At 37.4% G+C, this 24,432-nt stretch overlaps 1 protein-coding gene across 3 annotated transcripts in view; it reads right to left on the bottom strand.

Annotated features, from left to right (window-relative positions):
• Positions 1–20,114, bottom strand: part of LOC108702283 (carbamoyl-phosphate synthase [ammonia], mitochondrial-like) — a 33,814-nt gene extending 13,700 nt beyond the window's left edge. The window contains exons 1-5 of one of the 3 annotated variants that reach the window (XM_041577902.1): positions 19,943–20,114; positions 18,101–18,219; positions 9,054–9,109; positions 7,878–7,941; positions 3,122–3,193 (exon numbers count right to left, since the gene is read on the bottom strand). In XM_041577902.1, coding sequence (XP_041433836.1) covers positions 3,122–3,178 — 57 coding nt within the window. In that variant the 5' untranslated portion in view covers positions 3,179–3,193; positions 7,878–7,941; positions 9,054–9,109; positions 18,101–18,219; positions 19,943–20,114. Of the gene's footprint in view, positions 1–3,121; positions 3,194–7,877; positions 7,942–8,693; positions 8,927–9,053; positions 9,183–18,100; positions 18,220–19,942 lie in introns of those variants that run through there. The other 2 variants (XM_041577904.1, XM_041577903.1) reach the window with 2 other exon arrangements.
• Between the last annotated feature and the right edge of the window lie 4,318 nt (positions 20,115–24,432).

The following is a 24,432-nucleotide window of genomic DNA, read 5'->3' on the forward strand; positions in this document are numbered from 1 at the left end:
ACAAAACTGTGAACTACAAGCCTTATATTTATATCACTGAGACTCTAAGGGACAGATTTATTAAGGGTCGTATTGAAAATTCAATTAGAATTTTCTTATTTTTTAACTAGTGATTTATCCAAAATCAATATAAATTTTTTAAAGAATTAAAATAAAATTTTCGAGAGTTTTAAAAAAATTCTGCTAATGCCAATACAAGAAGAGATGGTGTGAAAACATAGTTATTCAGGCAGAACACCATGAAAATGTGCCCAGCACTGCATCCCCATTGCGTCTTGTTTACAGTTATTTAACCCACATCTTTGACCTGTTACAGAATTATGCACAGGGCTTATAATTATTGACTGGTAAAGATTATGTCCAGGACTACTCATTGATTTGGGATAGGGGGAATATCTGACATATGTCTTTTAGAACACAGTCCAAGTCATTCTGCCAATGGTGATCTACAACAAGTAGTAGGGGATGCAAAAAGTTATCAACATTCAGTCATTTGTGCTACATTTGTCACTTTCAAAAAAGGAAAATGCTGATCATTTCAACCTCCCTTGTTTTTAAAGAACCGATCTTTCCCCTCCTGTTTTAAAAACCAAAATTCTGCTTTTTCAACCATAAATGTGTCTGGATCCTGGGAAAAACAAACTATCCAGTTCAAAATAGTACAGCTGATACACTCCAACTTTGCTAACAAGAATGTATAATATAATATACAGTATTATGCTCTTGGGGTAATTGTCTACAATAATCTATTGTGTATTAAGCAAACACAGATATATATTCTTATATTTTAAACCTAGAATAATTTTCTAGCAGATGGCAACACAAAAAGCATCTTTGTCATAAATGCATAAATTGATGTGAAAGGTGGATTATGTTTGGATTATATTAAACCAAATTAATGTGGTTATTTTATACTGTTTTTGGATTATATAGTGCTATAAAATCTTTAGATATTATATTTGAGACAAGGTGGGGACAACTTTGCCTATGCTTTTATTCTCTTTAATTAATTAGCATGTAACTTGCCAGTCACAGATTAAAAAGGATGCTTTAATACATTTCTTTATTAAAACAATTCTCAATAGAAAATCCATTAAAGTTTGTGCATATATTTTACATCAAATGGATTCACACACTATTTAGTCGTTTGAATTCATATAATTGTAGCGCTATAGTAAATTGAGTTCACCTTACTCTACTATAGGCTTCACTCCTAGTACATATGCTCCGGATGAGACCTTAAAACCTTAGGGAGTGAGCCTTCGCAGCGAGGTGGAAGCAGGGGTAGTGCAACTGTAACTGTAATCAGGGTGCAAAGAATTGGGCGCCAGTGGTTCTTATAACTTAACCAAATAACAGATTTATTGAGCACAGTATACAATCCTCAGTGGAGTATACATAAATGAGAACATTTGCAGTTTCATACAGTACATTGAATAGGCAGTACCCACAACACCTTTGGTCAGTATGATTCTCCTCCGAGATAGGAACAATACATGAAGCTTTGAGGAGGTACACCCAGCTTTCAGCCTTTTCCCTAAGTGGAACCTGAGGGGAATCTATGTACCCTAGGTCTGTACACTTAGTCCCTACTTCTGGGCAATGAGTACCCTGGGATCTTAATCCCACTACAATCCTCGTAAGAGCCTCAAAATGCTCAGCTAAATAATCTGACTGACTATCACTCCTAGAGTGATCTATATATGGGTGAGTAGCCTATTCTTACTAGACCTGACCTGTCTGGGTTCCACTCGAGCTCTGCCTCCTGCACAGGCTAGAGCCAGCACAAGATGGACCCTGAAAGTATGGCTTCAGAGCCTTTTATACTCTAGTACAGTGCCATCTGCTGGTTACTGTGAGAAATAGCAAGAGTCAACAGTACCCCTCCCAACTGTATTTTAGGACCCAATTAGGTGTCCATAACATGGAGGGACTGCCTGACAATAACCTTAGGGGTGGATATTTCACACATCCCTACATCATATATGTGCTTTCTTTGCTCATATTACAATTATTTATTTTTTTATTCAGTATAAATTTCTATATTTAAGATCACAATTGTTCATGATATATTTGTGCTGCTCTCTGCCTCAGTTTATATATTTTCATTCACATAGCCTCCTGTACTGGCACTAAAATTGGTAAGTGCTTCAGTATAGCAATTGTTATATGAGTTTCTCATATTCTGCTAATACATGTGAAACCTCCGGCCAGTTGTCTGTGATGTAACAGTGACAAGGCGTTCCGAGTCCTTTTAACTTTAAACTTTAAAACCAAAAACTTTTATACCTCAGTCGATTGGATTTCAAAGTAGTGGAGGGGGTGGGGAGGTTACAAACCTCAACCAGTGCTCAGCTCTCTGCTTATCTATCTGTTACTAAAGCTCACAAGAGCCCGTGGATTTGTGGTTTTTAGGCTTATTTAGTTTTTTTTTGAGTTTAGGACTAGAGTAAAATTTGAGACCACAGTCCCGGGTACTCTGCCTTCTTTGACTTTGTGGTGTCCCAGGGATAGAAACAAATTAGGTAGTAGATTTGGGACAACTCCACCTCCTTCTTTTTCCATTTCTAACTTATTTCTGAACCTGAGCAAATGTGTGTTTTTTAATAATTATCCTATTTATTGCGGTCTCTAATTAATTAATTTTTTAATCTTAATCTATTTAAGCACTTTTGAGCACCTTCAATATTATGAATTTTGGTTAAATCTGGATCAAATTATTATTATCCATTAACTGTTAAGCACTTGCACCTTAATTCAAAGTGATTGGGAAGGGGGAGATTACTAACCCCCAAAAATAGATACACTGTTGTGAAATAGAACTGGTTACAATTAAGAATATATATATCAACGTTTTTTGTTACTTTTATATAGAACTGAATGAATAGTATTACCAATATTTAATTAATTTATAATCAATTTTAATTGATTTAACAATAGCACAAGCACTTTAGTATCTATATTTAAGTTATTAGCTAACTTGCACATACTAGTGACTAAATTAAATTAGGAAGGTTTAAATCACTTGAGACTGCTGAGCGAGTTTTGAAGCTAGTGGGGTACTTTTTCTTCAATTTTTAAAGTAACAGTGACAAGATCATTAATTGAAGATAGCATTTACCTGGGAAACACGTGTGGCTTCAGCTACAGAGTTCTTCAATTCATCCTCTCTATGCATGACATTGCTGAACCACTGGGAATCAAAAACGGGAGTCAGTTTTTCTGTCTGTAGATAACTCACAGATCACAGGGAGGAGCTTTATTGAAGATTGCATTATGGGTCTGAATCTTGAATTTGTGTGCAACTTCCATAGCACACACATCCAAGATTACCTTATATGAAAAAAAAACTGCAGAGAGATACAAGCATACAAGCAGGGTTGTAACTACAGAGGAAGCAAATCTTGAGGCTGCAGGGGGCCGTGGAGGTACAGGGGCCCCATGAGGCCTTAATTCATATACAGTTTCAATTTTTAAAGGAGAGTGTCAAACGGAATAAATCATGGGATGTATAAACATAGTCCTGCATATTACTGGGATAATTCACTTCTAAGTTGACTTTTAGGGGCCCATTTACTTAGCTGAAATGTAGGAATAGAATAAGAAAAACTTCGTATTTCAAATGATTCGACCTTCGACTACAACTTCGATTCGAACGATTCAAACTAAAAATCGTTCGAATATTCGACCATTCGATAGTATGGTCTCTTTAAAAAAAACTTCGACCCCCTAGTTCGCCACCTAAAACCTACCGAAGTGCTATGTTAGCCTATGGGGAAGGTCCCCATAGGCTTTGTAACAATTTTTAGGTCGAAGAAAAATCGTTCGATCAATAGATTAAAATCCTTCGAATCGAACGGTCGTACTATTTGCGGTAAATCCTTCGACTTCGAAATTCGAAGTCGAAGGATTTACATTCGGCAGTCGAATATTGAGGGTTAATTAACCCTCGATATTTGACCCTATGTAAATCTGCCCCTTAGTATGTCATAGAATAGCCTATTTTAGCAACTTTTCAACTGGTCTTCATTTTTTAGATTTTCTGAATTATTTGCCTTCTTCTGCCTGTCTTTAGCTCTCAAATGAGAGGGGGGTTCATTGACTCCAGCAGCTGTAGAACTATTTCTAGTTATGCTAAAACTTTATTGTTACTTATCTTTTCCAGTCCTCAACCATATTCCAGTCTCTTAAATAAGCTACTGCCTGGCTGCTAGGCAAATTGGACCCTAATAACCAGATGGTGAAATTCTAAACTGGAGAGCTTCTGAGCAAAATAACTCAAAAACCAAAAAATTAAGGCCATTTGCAAATTGTCTCAGAATATCACTGTCTACATGATACTAAAATTTTATTTAAAGGTGAACCACCCCTTTAAGTTACCATTAGTCTCTGTGAGTGTTCCAACTGCAGCTATAACATCACAATATCATAGAGTTTATTGCAGAAGAGCCCGTTTCTCTCAGTCATGCTTTATTTATAACATACATAAGCTATAATTAACTATTGTGAATATTATCTCCACACATATTTAAATGTATTTGCTATCTTCTCCAATTTCTATATATGTTACTCATATAGGTCATTTGAAGCCGACTTTAAATATTGAATTTTTTCCACGTTATTTAGGGAAATAATTTTATCTGCATTAATTTTTTTCCTCCGACTGTCAAAGAAAGTTACAGAGCGTACCTATTATCACATGCTATTTGAAAAGGTGTAATTTTATATTCTTAACAAGCAGAAAACACAGTGGGTGTCTGTTACTCGTTAAAAAGCTCATATAAAACTGCTTATTTAATAGGATAGGATCATTGTAGCATTCATACACAGAGCATCATTTGGTATCATCAGTTCTGCAATGCCACAGAGTGTCCCAGAGTAGCTAAAATAGCAGAACATGCAGGGAGTTGTCTGAAACAGGAATAACAACGAGAATTGCTTATCCCTCTATTTGACATATTCGTAAGGAAAATGTTTATTCTAAGTACTCGATTGCTCAATTAGGACTGGCTAAGGGTTTTATTTATACATATCTGATACATTATATTATGACTTTATAACATCTTGCTGGGAAATGGCTATATTAAATATTTATCTAGTATAGGAGAGTGTAGTATGGAAATCTTGTGCTACCCTTCACTTCAATAAACAATTATTGATTGATACAGTCCTCTCCTGATTGGCTTGCATTATGACTTAGTTTATCTGATCATTTGGCCTGGTGCCAAATTATCAGATCAGCCTGATTTAGCTTTAAACGTGGGTGGTCAAGATACGTTCATGTCAAGGAAGAACTAAATGAACCTTTAACACTAAATATAAAATGTAACAAAAACATCATAATTAAAAGATTTATATCCTAATGGTGTAAATTAGGATTTCAATAGTTCTGGGCTAGAAGAGCACATCACAGTGGTGACTGAGCTTGCCAGCAGTATTTTGATTAAGCAAAAAAGTTCTCCGCACTGCCTATTCACTGTAAATGCATCAAATCCTCTTCTCGGTTACCACTATCCCAGCATCAATTAGTCAATTAATATGGTAAGAGGAGAGCACTCCAAAGTAGCAAAATGCTGTGATTTCTTAAAGACTGCTACACAACATGTTTCGGGTATTACATACCCTTTTTCAGTGAGTTTTGCATGGGCTGGATTATGGACAAATGAGTTGGTGGGATGCCAACCTAAAGACTTGCAGCAATCAGGAAAATAATGAGTCAATGAATACAAATCGTGAATCTGAAAACAAGACATTAAAGATAAAACTTTAAGTGAAATTTGTATCAGTTTAGCAAGTAAATGTCAGGTCCTTGGGGCCCAATTAGCTGAGAAGTCCGGACCAAGGAGGAAGCACTTGGTGCAAATTTCAAAACATGCTAGCCAAAGGGTTAAGACAGGATTGTGGTCAAGATTCAGGCAAATGTTCAAGGGCAGGCAGCAAACAATCAATCGTGTAGCAAAAGACATTTTCTTCGGCACACCACTTACTTTCTTTCCATAGGGTGCATTCAACTCCTCAGGCTACTTCCAAGCCAATTTTTCATACAAGAATTCCCATAGGGAGGAAGCACACCAGACACTTGGCTTTGCCTTTTAGAACATTTATTCCAGCAGAGTTGGCACAAGCTTTCGGGGTCAAACCCTTCCTCAGGTGCAATAAAATATTTTATTGGTCTGGTGTTCTTCCTCCCTATGGGAATTATTGTATGAGCAAACAATCGTGGTCAGTCACAAGGCAGAAAATCAAAAGTCCAGGAAACAGCAAATAAATTATATAACACCCAGGAACGCCAAGAAGTGCAACCTATATTCGGGCATTGAACCCTTGACTTGTTGTTCCTTTTTTTTTTGTGCCGTTTTCTAAGCGAACATTGGTGTGTGGCCCTGGGAGCTCCTGACAATAACAATCACATGCTTTACTCACAAATGTTTTCTCCTTGCTTCCTATATTTCTGCAGTCACTGGTATATTTTGGGCTGCATCCTAATTATTTCTTTTATTTCTTTCCAAGGAATAGGGAAAGTAGTAAAGAGTTTAATATTTTATCTCTGGGGTGTGTAGCAAAGTGAGGTGCTACAGGCTGACCAGCTGGGTTTGATTAGCCTTAGGTGGCTAATCAGTACTCCTTAGGGTAGGACTTCATGGTGCAAGCGTGGACCCGACACATCGCAATGCAACTAAACGCATGCAATGTGTCAGATGTTTTACAGAAAACGGAAGAGAAGGAGAAATCGCAGGAAACAACTTCATTCATCCGACTGTCGGATGAAAACGCACCGCGTCCTACCCTTAAAACCCAGGCTGCTCAGTCTCTCAGTAGCACTAGCTGGGAGAGAGACACAGAGAGAGTCTGGGAACATGACACTAAGGATCCTATGAGCCGGTGCACACACAGTCACGTGCGTGGAAGGTCTGTAACTCTGCTGTTTTTTTTGTTATTGATCTAAGACTGCTGTCAAAAGCTGTTTTTGTTGTTTGGAATGAAAAACTGCCTTTATTTTGTACGTTGCTACTGGCTGAAATAAAAGCCACCTTTTCTTCAAGAGACTTTTGCTGTCCTGACCCTTAATCTGTGGGAACCTGTCATAGCCAATAATGGCAGACAATGTAGCCAGGTATGTGCAAGGAAATGTCATTAATCAATTTTTATTTTTACCTGCTGACCTTTTATGTCATTAAAGTGATTAGAAACATATATGACAGATTATTGAAAGCCATAAATATACATGGGCAAGGAAAATACTTTTAAGTATTTAGTGATAACCAGTAACCACATTGGTGCTAGGCTTAAGGGAGTCAGAGCTGGTTCTTTAATTGTGGTAAGGAGACGTGCAGAAAATGTAAAGTTTGGTGATATCCTTTATTCGCTAACTGAATAGGTAGCAATTGCAAGCTTTCAGAGCACACAAGCCCCTTCATCAGGCAAAATACAAATGAAGACTTAAGGATACTTAAAACTAGTAAATTGCTCAGGAGCCAGGACCTGATTCATGTATTTGTTCAGACCCCTGAAATAAATACCTATGCACCCAATGCTTGCATGCAATAGAAGGCTGAGATGTAAAGCCTGGGCCAAGGAGATGCCACAGAATGGATCACTGTCCCAGTTATATCTACTGGGATCTCATACTATGCAATAAAGAATGGCTGGGATTTTCTGAAAAATAATAATAAAGTTTCCCAACATCATATAGAACAAGAATGTTTATTACTGCAGATTTATTGACCCATGCTCAGTTTTTGGTTGCTGTGCAATAAGGGGATCAGACAGTGGTTTCATTACAGAAACCCTGGTTTGTAGCTAAACTCAATACATTTTTTAACTGAAATGCCTAAGAAGCTCTAAAGCAGCAGGCAGAAAAATAAAGTCAAAAGTACCTATATGATATGGGCCACAGCCAAGAACCATCATTCCTTGATCATCAAACTTTATATCGTGCTCCTGAATGGAAAATAGGAAAGGCATCAGCGATACTGAAGAAAAGCATAAAAGACTGTGGAGAAAGCTTCTTGATATATTTTGTAAGAATGAAATTTGCAGTTAAACTTTATTATTTCATTATCTATGTGAATGTTCAAAGCGAAATTGTCACAGTTACCGAGCAGCTTGACAATTAATCTCAATATTAGTGGAAGGAGGCAGATTGAATTTTTATTTTCCAAGACAAGAAAAATGAAGCACATAATCTGTAAACTGCATTGTTCGAAAGCCACATACCAGCATTCTTAGCCGCCTGCATGAGATCACTGGAGGCTTACAGACTAGTGTAATGGCCTTCTTCACCTGAACTGAGAATTAAAACAAACTATTCATATGCTTCAGATGGGACTAATCTAAGCAACTTTATACATGAGCTTGCAATTTTGGATGCAATTCAAAATGCATCCTTTTTTCCACAATTTCAGTGTAATCCAGGGCACCTGTTGGCAAAAAAACATTTTTTTAATTGCCACCCGCACCAGGAGCGGCCATGTTGGGTCAAGTGCATGCACATAATAAGAGAATGCTTCAACTTGCTCATCATGCGCGTGACATCATAAACATATATGCATGCACTATGCATGACATGGCCACTCACATAGGGAGCTCCCTCCTGGTGCGAGTGTACTTGCACTGATGGGGGCAATTTTTCTTAAAAAAAAAAAAAAAATACTGTTACTCCCAACCAGAGTGTGGGTTCTATTAGCCCGTACCTTTGGTTGGGGATAATATATTTGGCCAACAAGTGTCCTTTAATGGTGGCAGAATGCTCAGAGTCCTCCTGCTTCAGAAGACATTTATCTTTTTGTTTTGACCATCTCTTATGGACCCCAGGACTATTAGGAGGCATGGGGGAGAGGTGTTCAGCAAGGACCAGAAGTAGAGATGGTTTGTGGATTGACCATATGTGTCGGAGGAAATTACAGATCTTGCAAACATAGGGAAGGAAAATAGAGAGAAAAGTAATTACCAGTTGCCATATGATGACATTGCAGACCTCACCTATAATTATACCATTCCTAAAATATGACTAATAATAATAAGGAGCAATATCCATAGATAAAGCAGAGTACCTGTTGTATGTGGGGTAGATTGAAATTGCAGGGTACTCAGCAGCCAAAGTGTCAATCTGTAGAAAAGGCAAAATAGAAACAAAAGATGAGGAAATGAGAGAAACTAACACAATAATTAGACTCCCCACACCTCTAGAGCTTTGGAGCACCCCAGGCCTTCAACTTAACCAAATACCATATGGATCAAGGCAAAGTGGACTTCCATATGTGGGTGAAGTTCATGAGATCTGGGTTGCTGTGACTGGCTGTTGTTACTACAACTTACAACATATATTGTACAGTCAGCAAAACACTTGACTATGAGGACCTAACACTAAAATACAATATGTGTGTTATAGTGTGAGTGTGTCACACAGAACCCCCCAGAGGCTAAGGCACATAGTCCAAAAATCAATTAAAGGCTTCACTGATAAAATGTGAAAATGTCTTTTTGCTTTCAATAAACGCCATGTTATGAAATGGACAGGAAAATCATACATCTGAAATTGCCACATTACTGACAAAAGAAATTGTGGAGTGCCCAGTTAGGGACACTTCTCAACAATACATTAAATTTGCCTTAACTGCTTATCATTAGTTCACTCTACTTACGAAGGGCAACAGGGGTAGCACATTTTTGAAGAGGGTGTCATTTATTAATGGGAGTTCATTGTGTTTGGCCAATGAGGTTTGGTAACCAACCGACAGAGTTCATATATTGCTGGATAGAGTATTTTATTTCCCTTTATATGGGATTAGGTGGTAATGAGTGGATTCTGGATGTTCCCTGTAGTAGCTTGCAGCTTAAGCACATATACATAGTATTATTAATGATACATACATATTATGTCTGCATTCTGATATCAGCTTTATTTTAAGATATACAGACTTCATTTTTGTTGTAGCTCACCATAGACCTGGCACTTGCCACAAAACTCTCTACTCTGTTCTCCAACATTTTGGAGCTATTGGGCAGGTTGCAAGACTCACTTCTGCTTTACCCTCATATGCTACAAGTAGGACTCAAATCCTCTTTTCTATTAGAAGCCTATAAGCTGAGGAGCAGAAGAATCCAGTGATGTACCTATTATTTTTGCAGATGACTATAAATATGAAAAGGAATCATTTTCCTTGCAAGGCCATTGCCAGAATGCGACAGAAGTATAACAATTAAGATTGTGCCTAAGGAGTGTATGCCCTAATACATATTCTTTTTTTCCTTGTTTATCAGTTTTATCAGTAATGAGGGTCTCCAGCAGAAGAATGGCAAAGCAATAATTGGCAAATCAAGGTATTCTACTAGCTCATGGCAAACGACAGGATGAAGCCTACAAACGTAACTGTGCTTTAGCAGTGCATACCAAGTAACTTCATTAAAACAGCGATGCTTCCTATGAATGCAAAATGACTTTGGTAATGATGGGGCACTTAAAGTAAAGTATTAGCCCATAAAACAATGTTAGCAACTCGGGAGATAGCTGCAAGGCTAGTTTTTTAACACCAGATGCTGCATGTTTAAACCAGGTCAGCTCCTGATGTTTCCTGATTACAGGTTTTTATATACTGTTTAATTGCCACTTCAGCAGAACGCTAGAGATTCAATGGTAACTTGAGAAGAACAGAGCAGAAATTGCTTTTGTGGGTAAAACAAGAAATGATGAAAATGGAAAATGAAATTGCTTGATAAAGAGCAGGGTTAAGTTGTAGGATGGCTATTGAAAATCAAGAACGAGAGATGGATTATCTCCTTAACCAATCAAAATGTTCTATATATCTTCTTGTGGTGCACAATAATTGACTGGTACCTCTCCAAAAGTATTCTAGGAAATCAGAAATTCTTTCTTATTTCATAAAATTCCTCTTTTTAGGATTTAAACAAATGTTGAATAATCCTTATAATCCACTTTAATTTAAAAAATGGATGTATAGAATAAAAGTTATTTGGTGTCATGGGCTGGTAAGACATATCAGTTAACCTACAGTATGTATGTATGTGCATGATCAGTGATCACTGTTTGAACCTGGAAACCCAGTACAAGAAAATCTGGCTTAAAAGTATCTTGAAATGCAAAGACCTAGTTTTTTTTTAGGAAAGACTTTCTAGTACCTGGGCTCTGTTATGTGTAAAGATGAAGAAGAGAAGGGTGAGTTGCAGGAATTCAAATAAATAATTGAAGCAGCCTCTGTCATGAGTCAGAACAACAATATTTTTGTTCCCGTTTCATTGGAGAGTAAGGTTGGTCCCACCATTTTTAGAAAGACCTAAGAAAAAGGCCAAACTTCCTAATACATTTCCAGTTCTGCCAACCATTTGCAATAAAGTATGACCTTGCCTCCCAGCTCTTGTTTTATGCTGCAAGACCTACTGTACATACTAGTTCTGTAAAGGATAGGGCTGAAATTCCTTGCTATTATCCATGCTTCTTATTCCGGTATCATATATAAGCTATATATCCCATATGGCTATTGTTTTGTTATCATAAAATCATCTTATTTGTGCCTATACTCTTCGGGGCAGATTTATCAAGGTCGAATTGAAAAATCAAATTTTTAAACTTGAATTCCGAGATAATTTTAGTGTTCTTTGACTAGGGAATAGTCCAAATTTTAATTGTACAAACGTATATGAATGAAATGACAATAAACTCACTCTCTTGACTCCTGACTTCGAAAAAAATCGAATATCGAAATTTATCATATACTATTCGCCATCTAAAACCTGCTGTTATAGCAATTTAGAACCACTTTGGAGTGATGGAGTCATTTGGTGGACTTTGAAAAATCAAAGTTTTTTTGGTAAAAACTTTGGATTGAATTCGATCGAATATGATCCTAATACGATTTGAATGATCAAATACAGCCTAGTCATATAGCTATATATTAAGCTGTTTATTTCCTTTGTGGATTCCGAATATCTGGTGAGTTCAGCAATCTGGCAAAGATTGCCCTCAGACAGTGAGGTCTCACGGGGAAATCAGACACTATCACAGCAATTGGAGACAGAATAGATGTAGTTATTAGATTACCAGTTATTAGTTTACCAGTGCACAGATTAACCCCCAGGTTATCTGTAGGCATAAACAATCACATCAAGAGAGTGAAGGGATATATTGTTTATACAGAGCTCAGTATCTCTAATTAAACTAACTCAGCTAATTACAGCATAAGTTTATATTTTGTGTTATATGAGATATCCACTTTCACAACATTTATTTATAGCTACTGTGTTTGGTTTCCCCTCCTTTGCTGGATTTCTTAATGCAGTCTTTTCAAAATAAAGGGCAAGAAACCTGTAGCTTTTAGATTGAACCCATTACTACTGTGACAGAGCCATACAGCGGAAGAGAATTTCTGCTTCTAGAAGGTGGCAAAACCAAATTACAGGAGCTTCTATCCATTACTAAAGAACAATATAAAATAAGCCAGAGGCTAGAGGAAATTACGCACATAAACAAACTGTAAATTCTAGTTTGACATTCTTGTTCAGCCTCAGCTCTCAATTTTGGGCCTCACTCAATCCTAAGCATTTCCCAATGTTTCAGTCAGAAAATCCAATCTGCTTGGCTCTTCTTAGTGTCTCTTCTGGGACAGATTCTCTAATAGGGAATATACTGTAAATATAGATCAAATGCCTTCAAAATATAATACTAATCTATAATTAGCCTTGATAATGAATTGCTTCATGTGCAAATGCCAAGTAAAGGGTGGCTGTGTAGGAAAACTCAGGATCTTCCATGGTTGAAGTTTTAGTCCAACAATAGCTGTCTAAAATCAGTGATTTGATATTAACATAATGAAGATCCATAGCTTTTTGCCACCTCATGGTTTTCACCCCATTGCTCTTTGAAAGAATCTCCACATGCTATATTTAATAATAGATAATAAAAGACAGATGAATAAAACTCATTTTAATAATATATTTTCATCTGTCAGAAGGGGAACTTTGGGAATAAGGCGATGCACTAGAAATATGGCCAAAGCATTTCGATCATTTCTGTGGCTTCAGCCAACTGCCTTAGCGCTCCTTTGATCACTTGCGTCTGCCAAAAATTCCGACCAACATGGAAGGTGACAGGCCAAGGGGCCATGGTGGAACAGAAACATCCAGTTCTTTCTGACTTTCACAACACGTACTGTAGAGTAGAGTTTCATGACCAGCATTAAATGCTCAGAGCCTTGACTAATCTATTATACATCTTATGAAGAAACCAGTTTCCCTGCAGAATTTCTACAAGCTTTGAATTGCAGGAAACAGAGTGCTGAGTTATTACGGTGATGCTTAGGATGGACTATACAGATTTATTAAAGGCTGTTTCCTGGGTCTCTGAGTTGCATAAGACATTTCAAAGCTAAGTTTGGTAAACAGAACCGTTCAGATCAGAGTCTAGTACAACAAAGCCTTTTGTTTCAGGAGACTGAGGAAAAACTTGTGTGTAAGGGACCTGCACTCCCACTATTCCCTGTGATATGTCATTTAACCTGCATGACTAAGAAGATAACATCAGCCATAAGCCACATTGTTTTTTCCTTAAATGATTTAATTGTATTACAGCATATTTTATCCATATGTGATATAGAATTACAATATACTTACAGTGTCATACAACAGTAACACGCTAGGATCAGTCAGTGATGTCCAGTATGAAATTACTGTTTAACTCATTGAGATATAGGTACTGAAATCTGCCCACAAGTGTTAATATAGCAGATGCTTAAGTATCCATGGAAACCTTTCATTAAAGTAAAAAAAAAAGACTTTTAGGAAACTTCACAGCCCTTGTCAATCGTCAAAGACTGGCATAGGAATCTCTTGACTTCCCCAGCTCTGGGAAGCATCGAGGACAACAAACAAATAAGTCTAAAGATTGGCAGCAAATCCACTAATTAACATACAGGTCAGATGGGTACGTGTTTAACTATAATTCCTAAAACCTTTGTTTTATTTGTCTGGAATTAACTGCCAGTCATACAGTCCCTGCACTACCAGGCCAGTGTTATCAATTGAGTACAGAATGTAAAACAATTCAGTCTCAGAGCATTGTCATTGTAACCATGCTCACTGATTAAGCTTTCAGCAACATTTTCAATTAAAAAGGAGAGAGAGAAAAGAAAATTAACCATATTTCTCACATTAAAAAAGTAATGGCTTAAGCATAAATTACTTACAGTATACCTATGGAGTACTGCAGAATGGATTAAAGCAGAGTTACTAGATGTACCCTTTCCAAAAATAAAATATGCAGTAAAAAAACATATTCATTATATGCTTAACAGGTGCCGTTTCCTAAAGTGTCAGACATGACAGGCGGATGCAGAAAACTAGATAAGACACTAGATTTCTTTTATGAGTATATATTTAATCTTTCCCAGATGCTTGAATCTTTAGCACCCTCTTGTGGTCATGAGAAAGGCAAAGCAGAGAGAAATAGTTGTATTTAAACACCCCATTTCTTAGGCCATACGCTGTAAACTACGTAAAGTAAAGGGATACACATAAGCTGCTGAACGTAATATACAATCTGACACACAGACTGAATGACCAACGTTCCCTGAGCTATAATGAAGACACCAAAATGTAATATGCTGACATATTTATGATTGAATAAATGTCTTTTTATGCAGGGGTGGTTGCATTATTTCTTCTGAAAGTATATTACTGGGCTTTGGGGAAGCCAGTTGGTTTTCTACTAATAGTCTCAACATTTCTATTTTTTAAACTTCGTACCAGACTATTAAAGGGGAATTATTTTACTGATGCAGGACATGTCTGTTGATGCTTCTCTGAGAAGGAAGAGAAGGAAAAAGACAGGAGGCTCATTAAATTGAGCTTTTATTTCTACCCGGCCCTCAGCAGGTTATAGGTTACTCAGGTTACATTCTTGATATTAGCAGTGTAAGTGTATCACCTGCCCAGCTTCTATTTAGCATGCAGCAAGTAGCATTTAAAATGTCAATGTAACAAATCTAGTTAGTGCCAAATCATCATCATTTGTTTTTATAGAGCCAATATTATAGCAAACAGGGGACTTATAATAATATAACAAACGGGTATCAAAACAATGCAGCTATGGTATGCAACTAGCTTGCTTCCAAATACAAGGGCATGCATTCTACTAATATTAAGCTGTTTTAAATAAGTACAGCAGACCTGGTGGGGAAAGAACTGCTTATTAGAGCAAACGGGATTTACCTGTCTTTATTTGCTGTATTCCGCTGGCCTACTTTTTGTATATTACACTTAGGAGGGATGACATAGAGCAGGAGGTGAGAAGAGAACTCACCTGCACCTGCCGGCTGAATGACACACCAGTTAGGGGATGGCTGGGAGGCAAGAGTCTATTGTTAATTAGGCATGTCTATAAGTACAGTTTGTCTGTAAAAGCAGTGAATAACTGCCCCAATCTTTCAGCAATTAGTAATAGTAAAACTAACGCTCAAAGTCTTCCATGGAGTAGCTGACACATCTCTGAATCTAGCCTTATCCTGTAACAGCCCTCCTAATTCTGTCAAAATAACAGTTTTTTTTTACATTTAGTAATACTTAAAGTAGTTTCCTGGAAAAGCAGATGTAGGAACAGGTGGCTGAGGTTTTGTAATAAGGACGGTGGACAAATTCCTCTTCAAAGATTTACTGCAACAGCGCAATTAATTCACTTAACTTCATCAGTTGTTGTCAGACTGCAAGATTAATATTGGCCACACTCGGAAAGAAGAAAGATAAGCAGACTTTTCTAGACATTCAGTTGCCAGGCCAAGCTCTCAGGATATCATTTTGATAAGATTCGTTGCACTTAAATGCAATCATACAACAAATATCCTTGAGCCAAAGCCCTGATTTTTTGCTCAGTAACTCTGCTTGTCTAATAAAAACTTTGCATATAATATTTTTTTAACATCTGTTTATAAAGTCGATGTCTAGCTTTGTAATTCCCTGTGAAAATATGGAGATTTTTTCATCTCTCTTTCCAATGGTAAAACAAGTTTAAATTCATTGTAAAAAGTACCCTGGAGCTGGATCAAGCTTAAATGCTCAAGGTCACAAACATGCACAGTGAGAAGGGTAGCATTCAAATTAGGTTGTTGTTGCTGGTTGCCGTATCATTTCTGTTTTTGAGTGTATTGTAAAGTGTTCCCGAGCATTCCCTATGAATACAGAAGCTAGGCACATGCACAGTACTGAAATTGCTGTGCTACATATAAGTGTTTTCTGGGTGGTGCAGTCGTGCCAGGGACACCAGAACAAGATTAAGGAACAGCACTCCACAAGTGATACCCTCGGGGGGTTCTTAAGAACTTTGCACCCACCCCCAGCATTCTAAACACCAATTGATGTGGGTAAGGAGGATCACCTACTCAAATTTGTAGCAAAAGGTTATAATGCTAGTGAATTATACAAGATGCGTGATGAAGTGGGTTTACAACGGGAAAATCTCTTCCAGAGACAAACACAATAACTATACAGCAGCAGGTTCCCTTTATTTCCATATATAACACAAATGTAAAATATATAAATAAAACAATATTGAAATACTGGTGCATTCTCAAAGGAGATGTGAAGTTTGGTAAATTGTTTACCTTACATAGACAAATACAAGAGGTCCTATGCACTCAACCCATTATCAATATATTAAGGACATTGAAGCATATTATGCCTTAAGCTGCCATAAATGACTTACCCTTTAAACAAAACAGGGATTGTTTGTCCTACGTCAAAGTCATCCCCGGTGTGACCAGTCCTACACTCAGCTTGCATCTGATTCATTAAGAATTCTATTGCTTCATTTTACATTTTATAAAGGGACTCCGCTTTACCCGCAACTTACTTGCTGCTTTCAAAGTAAACCTCCCAAACTTGGTTGCCCTTTTATTGGCCACCATGTTGTAGATCCCACCCTTTCAGCTATAGTCAGGTGATCCCACTGGTGGCAAATGAAAGGGCAACCAAGTTTAATGTTTTTAAAAGTTAGTGGTGAGCAAAACTTTTCCTTGTTTGTTATAATTGTTTACCTTACCCCCAATTTTCCATACAAGAGGATTCGGCAGAATACCGAACCAAATCCTAATTTTCATATGCAAATTAGGGGTGGTAAGGGGAAAACATTTTTTACTTCCTTGTTTTGTGACAAAAAGGTCACGTGATTTCCCTCCCTGCCCCTAATTTGCATATGCAAATTAGGATTCAGATTCGGTTCGGCCAGGTAGTAGGATTCGGCCGAATCCGAATCCTGCTGAAAAAGGCCGGATCCTGGCCGAATCCCGAACCGAATCCTGGATTCGGTGCATCCCTAGTCTTAATACATACAAGTCTGCTAATAGGAATTATAAACCTCCCTCTCTAGAGTCCCAAAAGAAATTGACCCACAAAAAAAAAGGGAAACTCTTTTATATAGAAACTTCTTTGACGAAGGGCATAGGATATCCCAGCTCAGGTGCAGATTCTTGAGACAGTAGGCCATAATTTTAAATTAAAATTGGTACAATGTGAGAGTTACTGTATCTGGTTTTTGCAGACACAGATACCTCAAGGAGTGAATAAGGAATTCAGCCTAACATGCAAGGCTGTTCTGCGTTCTGTGGAAATAGCCTTGACAGTAACTTAAATTCACAATTTTAAAAAGTGTTGTGCAAATATTTTCTCCGCCACAAAAGTTGTGGCGTAATTCAAATGGAGAGTGTGTACATAAATATATGCAATTCATGTTTTTTGCCATATTTAAAAAGCTCTTATGGACATTCACAGTGTGAAAAAAAATCAAAATTCTGTTTGCAAACCCTTATCCGGCTTTATATATAAAACCACGCGCAGGGCAAATATATTCACTGTGTGCAACAATCTGCCCTTCTCAACATTTATAAATGAGTCCCTGAGACTTCTGTTATTCACCCCTTACTTTATCACTCTTTCCTCATTCCCTCTTCATTTTCCATCCAAAAGTCACTGCAAATTACCAAGGTGTCTCATGGTTTCTAAAGTCTGGCAAAACACTTCAGTCTTATGCTGTCTTAATGAAACAGAAAAGTGCAGGAATACAATGTTCAGCCAAAAAGAAAAACAGTGGAAAAATTACCTCCTGGTAGATCTTAATGTCTTTTCCATGTTCAACATGCCCTGGATTTTTTACAGAAACCCTTTATCAATAGAGGTAAGCGTATGGATCTCATCAATAAGGATTCCAGCCTCCAGACCCTAAAACAAACCAGAACATTGCAGCCACCAACTAAAACATTAGATTGAGTAGAAAATGTTGTTATACTTATTTATATATGTTTCAGTTAATTAAACCTGTTGTTACCTTTGTCATACTGTAGACACAAGTCCTGGTAGGTTCAGTCATTTCCTTTCTGAGATTCAAATCTGCAGCCCATGACTTGTTCATTGGCAGGTTTTAAGTGAATCCATTCACATACACAAGGGGGGGAATTCACAAAAGTGTCGGTAAAAAAAGTAACCCAGAAGTGGCGGTCGACAAATTTGTAAAATGTCGTATCTACGGCAAATTCACAAAGGCAGATGTTACCGTCTCTGAATGTCTTGTAAGTCCGACAATTTTCTAAAATGTCGTATATCTTTTCATCGTACAAACGACATTTACCAAGACTTTTTAAACGACAATTTGTCTGACATTTTCATTTTGGAGAGCCTAAAGTGTCTGAAAAATTGTCGGTAAAAAAAACTGAGTTTACGAGTAATTCATAAAAATGGCGGGAAAAGTGGCGCCGAAAAAGGCACGCCCACTTTTACCGACACAAATTCAAAAGTGTCGCACATGTCGGAAAATTGGCGGAGAAATGCTCTGTGAATTTGTCGGCTGTTGCTACGACACTTTCTACGACATTTTAAAGACATTTTTTCGTTCCCAACACTTTTGTGAATTCCCCCCATAGTCTTTCTGGAAACTCTCCTCAAAGTGCGACCTATTGCCATGACCTTGTGAAAACATAATCATATTGGGAGATACAATTTTTATGACATCACCCTGTGTGATTTTTTTTTCTTTTCTGGAGGTTTTTCTGTTTGCTCACTTCACCAAAACTCTTTATGGAACTACCAATGACTGCTGAAGTCCCATGAAAACGGTCAAGATCCCACCAGGGATTTTGGTCTCCATGTAATCCAGACTAGGCAAAAAGCAGGCCATAGTCTTCCCTGACACAACATTCTTGATCTCAGGAAGTGGAATGAACAGATCAATTTTGACAGCAATAAAGGTTAAGGGGTACCTATCAGAAAGATATGTTGGGTTACCCTGTTTGACCAACTGCAGACTGAACTGCCCTGTGCAGTTTTTATGGGTAGTGATGGGCGAATTTCTCCAGTTTCACAGAAAAATTATCGGATTTCCCGCAAAATTTGCAAAACTGCAAAATTATTGACGCCGGCGACAATTCCAACGCCGGTGACAATTCTAATGCTGGTGAAAGTCAATGGGCGCCTGGAATTGTCGCTGGCGTCAGAATTGTCTTCAGCGTCAAATATATTTTGACGCCAGCGAATTTTCGCCAACAAATATTCGCAACAATTTCACGAATTTATTCGCCTGCTGTGAAACGCAGAAATTCCCCGCAAGTTTGTACCTGAAATTTGAAACTGAACTGAAATTTGCAAAAATAAACTGAGAAGTCATAGAATTAATGGAAACCAAAAGAAAAGGTTTGCATATGCAAATTAGGGGTGGGAAGGGAAAACATTTTTGTGAAAAAAAGTCACTCGTTTTCCCTCCCCGTCCCTGCATATGCAAATTAGTATTCGGATTCGGTTCGGCCAGGCTGAAGGCTTCTGCCGAATCCGAATCCTGCTGAAAAAGGCCAAATCCTGCCCGATTATTATGCCTGAACATTCAACAATGGCAATATTCATGAAAAAAGTGTTTATATTAAGTTTTATATGTCGATGTTCATGAAAAGATTACCTGTGTGAACACCCATTGCATCCATATTCTCCATGTTACAGACTGTGACACAATTATCTGCTGCATATCTAATCACTTCATATTCGATTCCCTTCCAGCCCACAACAAACCACTCAACTAGGATCTGGTTGATCATTGCTAGAGCCTTGAAAAATGGAAAGACAGAGAAGGGTTAGGATTTTAGGATGCAGGGTGATGTGTGACTTGTAGCACACTGCTACTGATTTATATAGTTAAAGCAATGCATTTTCTGATCTGGCTGATATGGTAACCCAGCATACTATTCTTACCTTGCCCCATTGTTCTGAAAGTGAGTGAGTCCTCATGTCTTGTTTTCTTTTTTTTATTGGTGCCACCCTGATTTTTCACAGATTTGATTATTTTAAATCTAGTTGCAGAACTTCATAAAATGCAAAACTTCATAAAAAAAAGGTACAGTGACTTGATGAATTGTTGGGTAATTGTTGACAGTTTGCTATGGATTACTGCACCAAGACACATACACCCATTTCAATAAGGCCAAACACAGCAATTTGTTTAACAATCTATTTATTTATGTACTTAGATGCACATACAGTATTTCTCCATTAAACCTCACACCTCCCTTTTTGCTGCATCTCTTATCTGCATTGAAACTCTGTCCTCTTTTCCTCCTACATCCTACATCCTACATTCTCTACACTTTTATAATTTATTTAAATTAATAAACTTTTTACATATAGTTATTTTTCTTCTTAATCCTTTTTCTGCTTTCCTTTCTGCTTTCTAATTTACCTTGCTCTTTTTTTCACTTAAGTCTACCTTTCCATTAAGCATTTGCAGTCAGTACCAAAGCATTCTATCCATTAAGTCGGTACACAGAGTACTCAAGATGTACTGTAGCTTCAACATATTTGAAAGGAACACTTGGCAGCTAATTTCCGCAACCTTGAAGGGCCCACTCATGTATTACCTTGGTTCCCAGGTCTATGAGTGTCTCTTTATCTGGACAAAGTCCTGACCCCAAACCACCCAGAGCGTACACAGAACGAATCATGACAGGGTAGCCAATCTTATCAGCCACATCCACAACATCTTTTATCCGCAGAAAACTAAAAAATTATTTCAAAACCATAACTGTTTCCAATTAGATTGCTTAGTCATACATTATTTTAGATGTGTGCTACATAATACATTTTTCTATTCTGATCTTTTTCACAGGGATGTAAACTTTCCTTAAACCCCATTTCTTTCCAAAGAAGACTCCCAAACGAAATTATAGGTTCAAGATAACTCCCTACTAATCTAAAATCCATCATGTTAATATGTAATATAGTGAAAATACTGGGCACGGAATTAAGTAAAGAAGTGCACATATTAAAAAAACCAAGCACGTTTGTACCGGTAGTAGAAGCACCCTGTATAACAACATTTGAGAATGTAATTAGAAATGAAGTATCAAATATCTGGGATCAGCCACATAAAATACAGATGGGGAAAAATAAAAACAATTTAACGTACAAGGAGAAACAAGCATTACAGGCCCTACAAAACAACAGAAAAATTATAATAAAACCGGCAGATAAAGGGGGAGCTGTTGTTGTAATGGATAGGAGCAAATACATGGAGGAGGCATACAGGCAATTAGGAGATAGCAGCCATTACGAAAAAATAAATAAAGATCCTGTCTTTGAAATAAAAAAACAAATAGATACACTTTACTTATTACCGAAGATACACAAATCTTTAATAGATCCTCCTGGGCGTCCTATAATTTCTGCTATTGGCTCCATACTTGAACCCCTCTCAAAATTCGTAGATAAGTTCCTCCAACCAATTGTATCAAAGATCCCCACTTGTCTTAAAGACACAACAGATCTGTTACTTAAATTACATGATGTTACCCTACCACAAACAGACGTCCTCTTATGTAGTATAGACATACAAAGCCTATATACTTCAATACCCCAAGAGGAAGGGATACGATATATAGAGGAGGCATTATTGGAAACAAACCTGTCACATCACTTAATCTTTTTTCTGATTGATTGTTTAACAATAGTCTTACAAAAAAACTACTTCCGATTTGAAGGAGAGTACTTTTGGCAACGCCAAGGGACCTCAATGGGGGCAGCGGTCACTCCCTCATTCGCCAATGTCTTTGTAAACTATATAGAGGATGCTATATTCTTGAAAGGACAACATTGTCAAAATATTATCCACTATTGGCGATTTGTGGATGATATTTTGTTATTGTGGGGAGGGACGAAAAATGAATTCCAAGAAATGATAGACCAGGCTAATCAAAAACACAAAACTATAAAATTTACCAGTGAGACCTCCACTACAGCAATTCACTTCTTAGACGTGAATATCTCGATAGAGGATAAACAAATAAAAACCTCCATGTTCTCTAAACCCACAGACCGAAACACACTGCTAACATCAGATAGTTTCCATAATCCCAACATTATAAAAGCCATCCCTAAAGTCAATACATAAGAGCTTTACGTATATCTTCGGATACAGACTCCTTCCAAGGCTCTGTCAATATGCTTACCAAAAAATTCCTGAATAGGGGATATAGGAGAAACAAACTAATACCCACTATTCAAGAAGTAATGCAATTAGACCGACAAAAATTATTGAAATCCGAAAACAAAACAAAAAACCAAAATAGGATACCATTTGTTTCAAAATTCGGAAAACAAAGTAAGGCCATAGAAAAAACTATAAAAAAGTATTGGCCAATTCTCCAACAGGATACAAAGTATGGGCATCTCTTCCGTATACCTCCCATGTTTTGCTATACAAGAGGGCGCACACTTAAAGACACGCTATGCCCCTCAGATAGTCAGGAGAAAAAGGAGTATCGTTTCATGGGTAAACCCAAAAAAGGCACGTTTCCTTGTTTGAATTGCATATGCTGTGCCTCTATTGTAAAGGGAAACACATTGAGCCATCCAACTAAGGGTACACAGATTAAACTGAGACACTATACCACCTGTGAATCTAAATTTGTGGTGTACTGTCTAAAATGTCCCTGTGGATTAGCATATATCGGTCAAACAATACGAGCAGTCAAAGACCGAATCAAAGAACACAGGGGAAACATCAGAAACTTTAAAATGGGAACAGCTACAGATACATCTGTTTCCAGACACTTCCATGCAGGAGGCCACAATGTTAGCCAACTGAAATGGCTGGTTCTGGAGCAGATAAAAATGCCTAATAGGGGAGGTGATATGAGAAAAATACTGGCCCAAAAAGAAGCATTTGGATCAGAAAAATGAATACAATGGCCCCAATAGGCATGAATGACCATTGGAGCATCATACCATTTTTAGGATGATAACGTACCTGTTTTCCTCCACAGATATTGAAGACAACCCAATCTAGAGTAGAACATTATCATAGCTTTCACTTTATAGAAGCCAACTAAGGGTAAGATACGAATTATTAAACCCAATAATGAAGTAAATTTAAAACATAAATGTGGGCAGACTTTGCTTTTTCAAGTTGTTTTTTTAGGTAGGCTCATAACTGAGCAGTTCCTTATGTATATTGAGAAAATTTATGTACATAACTGTTTTTTTAAAAAAACTTTTAGTGTAAACTATTTTTGATATTCTTGATCTATTTATGATATTTAGACACGATGCCGTATATATGGAGATGGACACGTTCACAGATGGACACTGAATGGAGACACATGGATTTACCATTTTAAAAAAACTTTTTAAACTTTCTAAAAAATTTTTTTTTCCTATTTAGGACCTAAGGGTTAACTACCTGGGGATTTGTTGATTGGTGGGCGGGCCAACTATCACATGTGGTGTATAAGTATGTTCATTTCACACCAGTTTGTACACACTTGAAAAAGGACCAATAGGTCCGAAACATGTCGTGTGGTGACATAATAAACAGCCTAATTGCAGTTAACCTGCTGTCGTGAATGATTCCCATACTTCACAATACATTGACAATACTGTATTGTAATCAAGAATCCAAAAGGTGGAACACTGCTTTTATGTGTTCAGAGCTTGGAGAAAGTTGATAATGCATAACCAAAGACAAGGAGCTGGGTATACACTGATAAGGCAGGAATCTCATTGGTGGATCCTATTGCAGTGTTCATTAAGAATGCATCCATGATGCTTCATGACTATATTTTTTAGTGTTCATTAACATATTATTTGTATATAGCTCTCTTAATGTTTAATAGCTCAAAGGGCGTTAGGTGGGCAAAAAAGGCAAATGTTGGTTTCCTTAAAGCAGGAACATTTCCTGATCGTTCACCCCTGTGATATCAAGCTATAGAAGCGATCAGATATGCATCATGAAACACTTCCTGCTTTAGAGAAACAAGCACCAGCAGGTCATGAACTACTTAGCAAACAACTGGCACTTCCTAACGTGTGCACCCCAGAGACATGTTTGCAAGGCCTGGTGGAGGATCGAGTACCTCTGAATAAAGCTAAATCACTTATGTGGACAACCCTGTACTAAAA

This window comes from Xenopus laevis, chromosome 9_10S (assembly GCF_017654675.1).
Source record: "Xenopus laevis strain J_2021 chromosome 9_10S, Xenopus_laevis_v10.1, whole genome shotgun sequence".
Lineage (NCBI taxonomy): Eukaryota > Metazoa > Chordata > Amphibia > Anura > Pipidae > Xenopus > Xenopus laevis.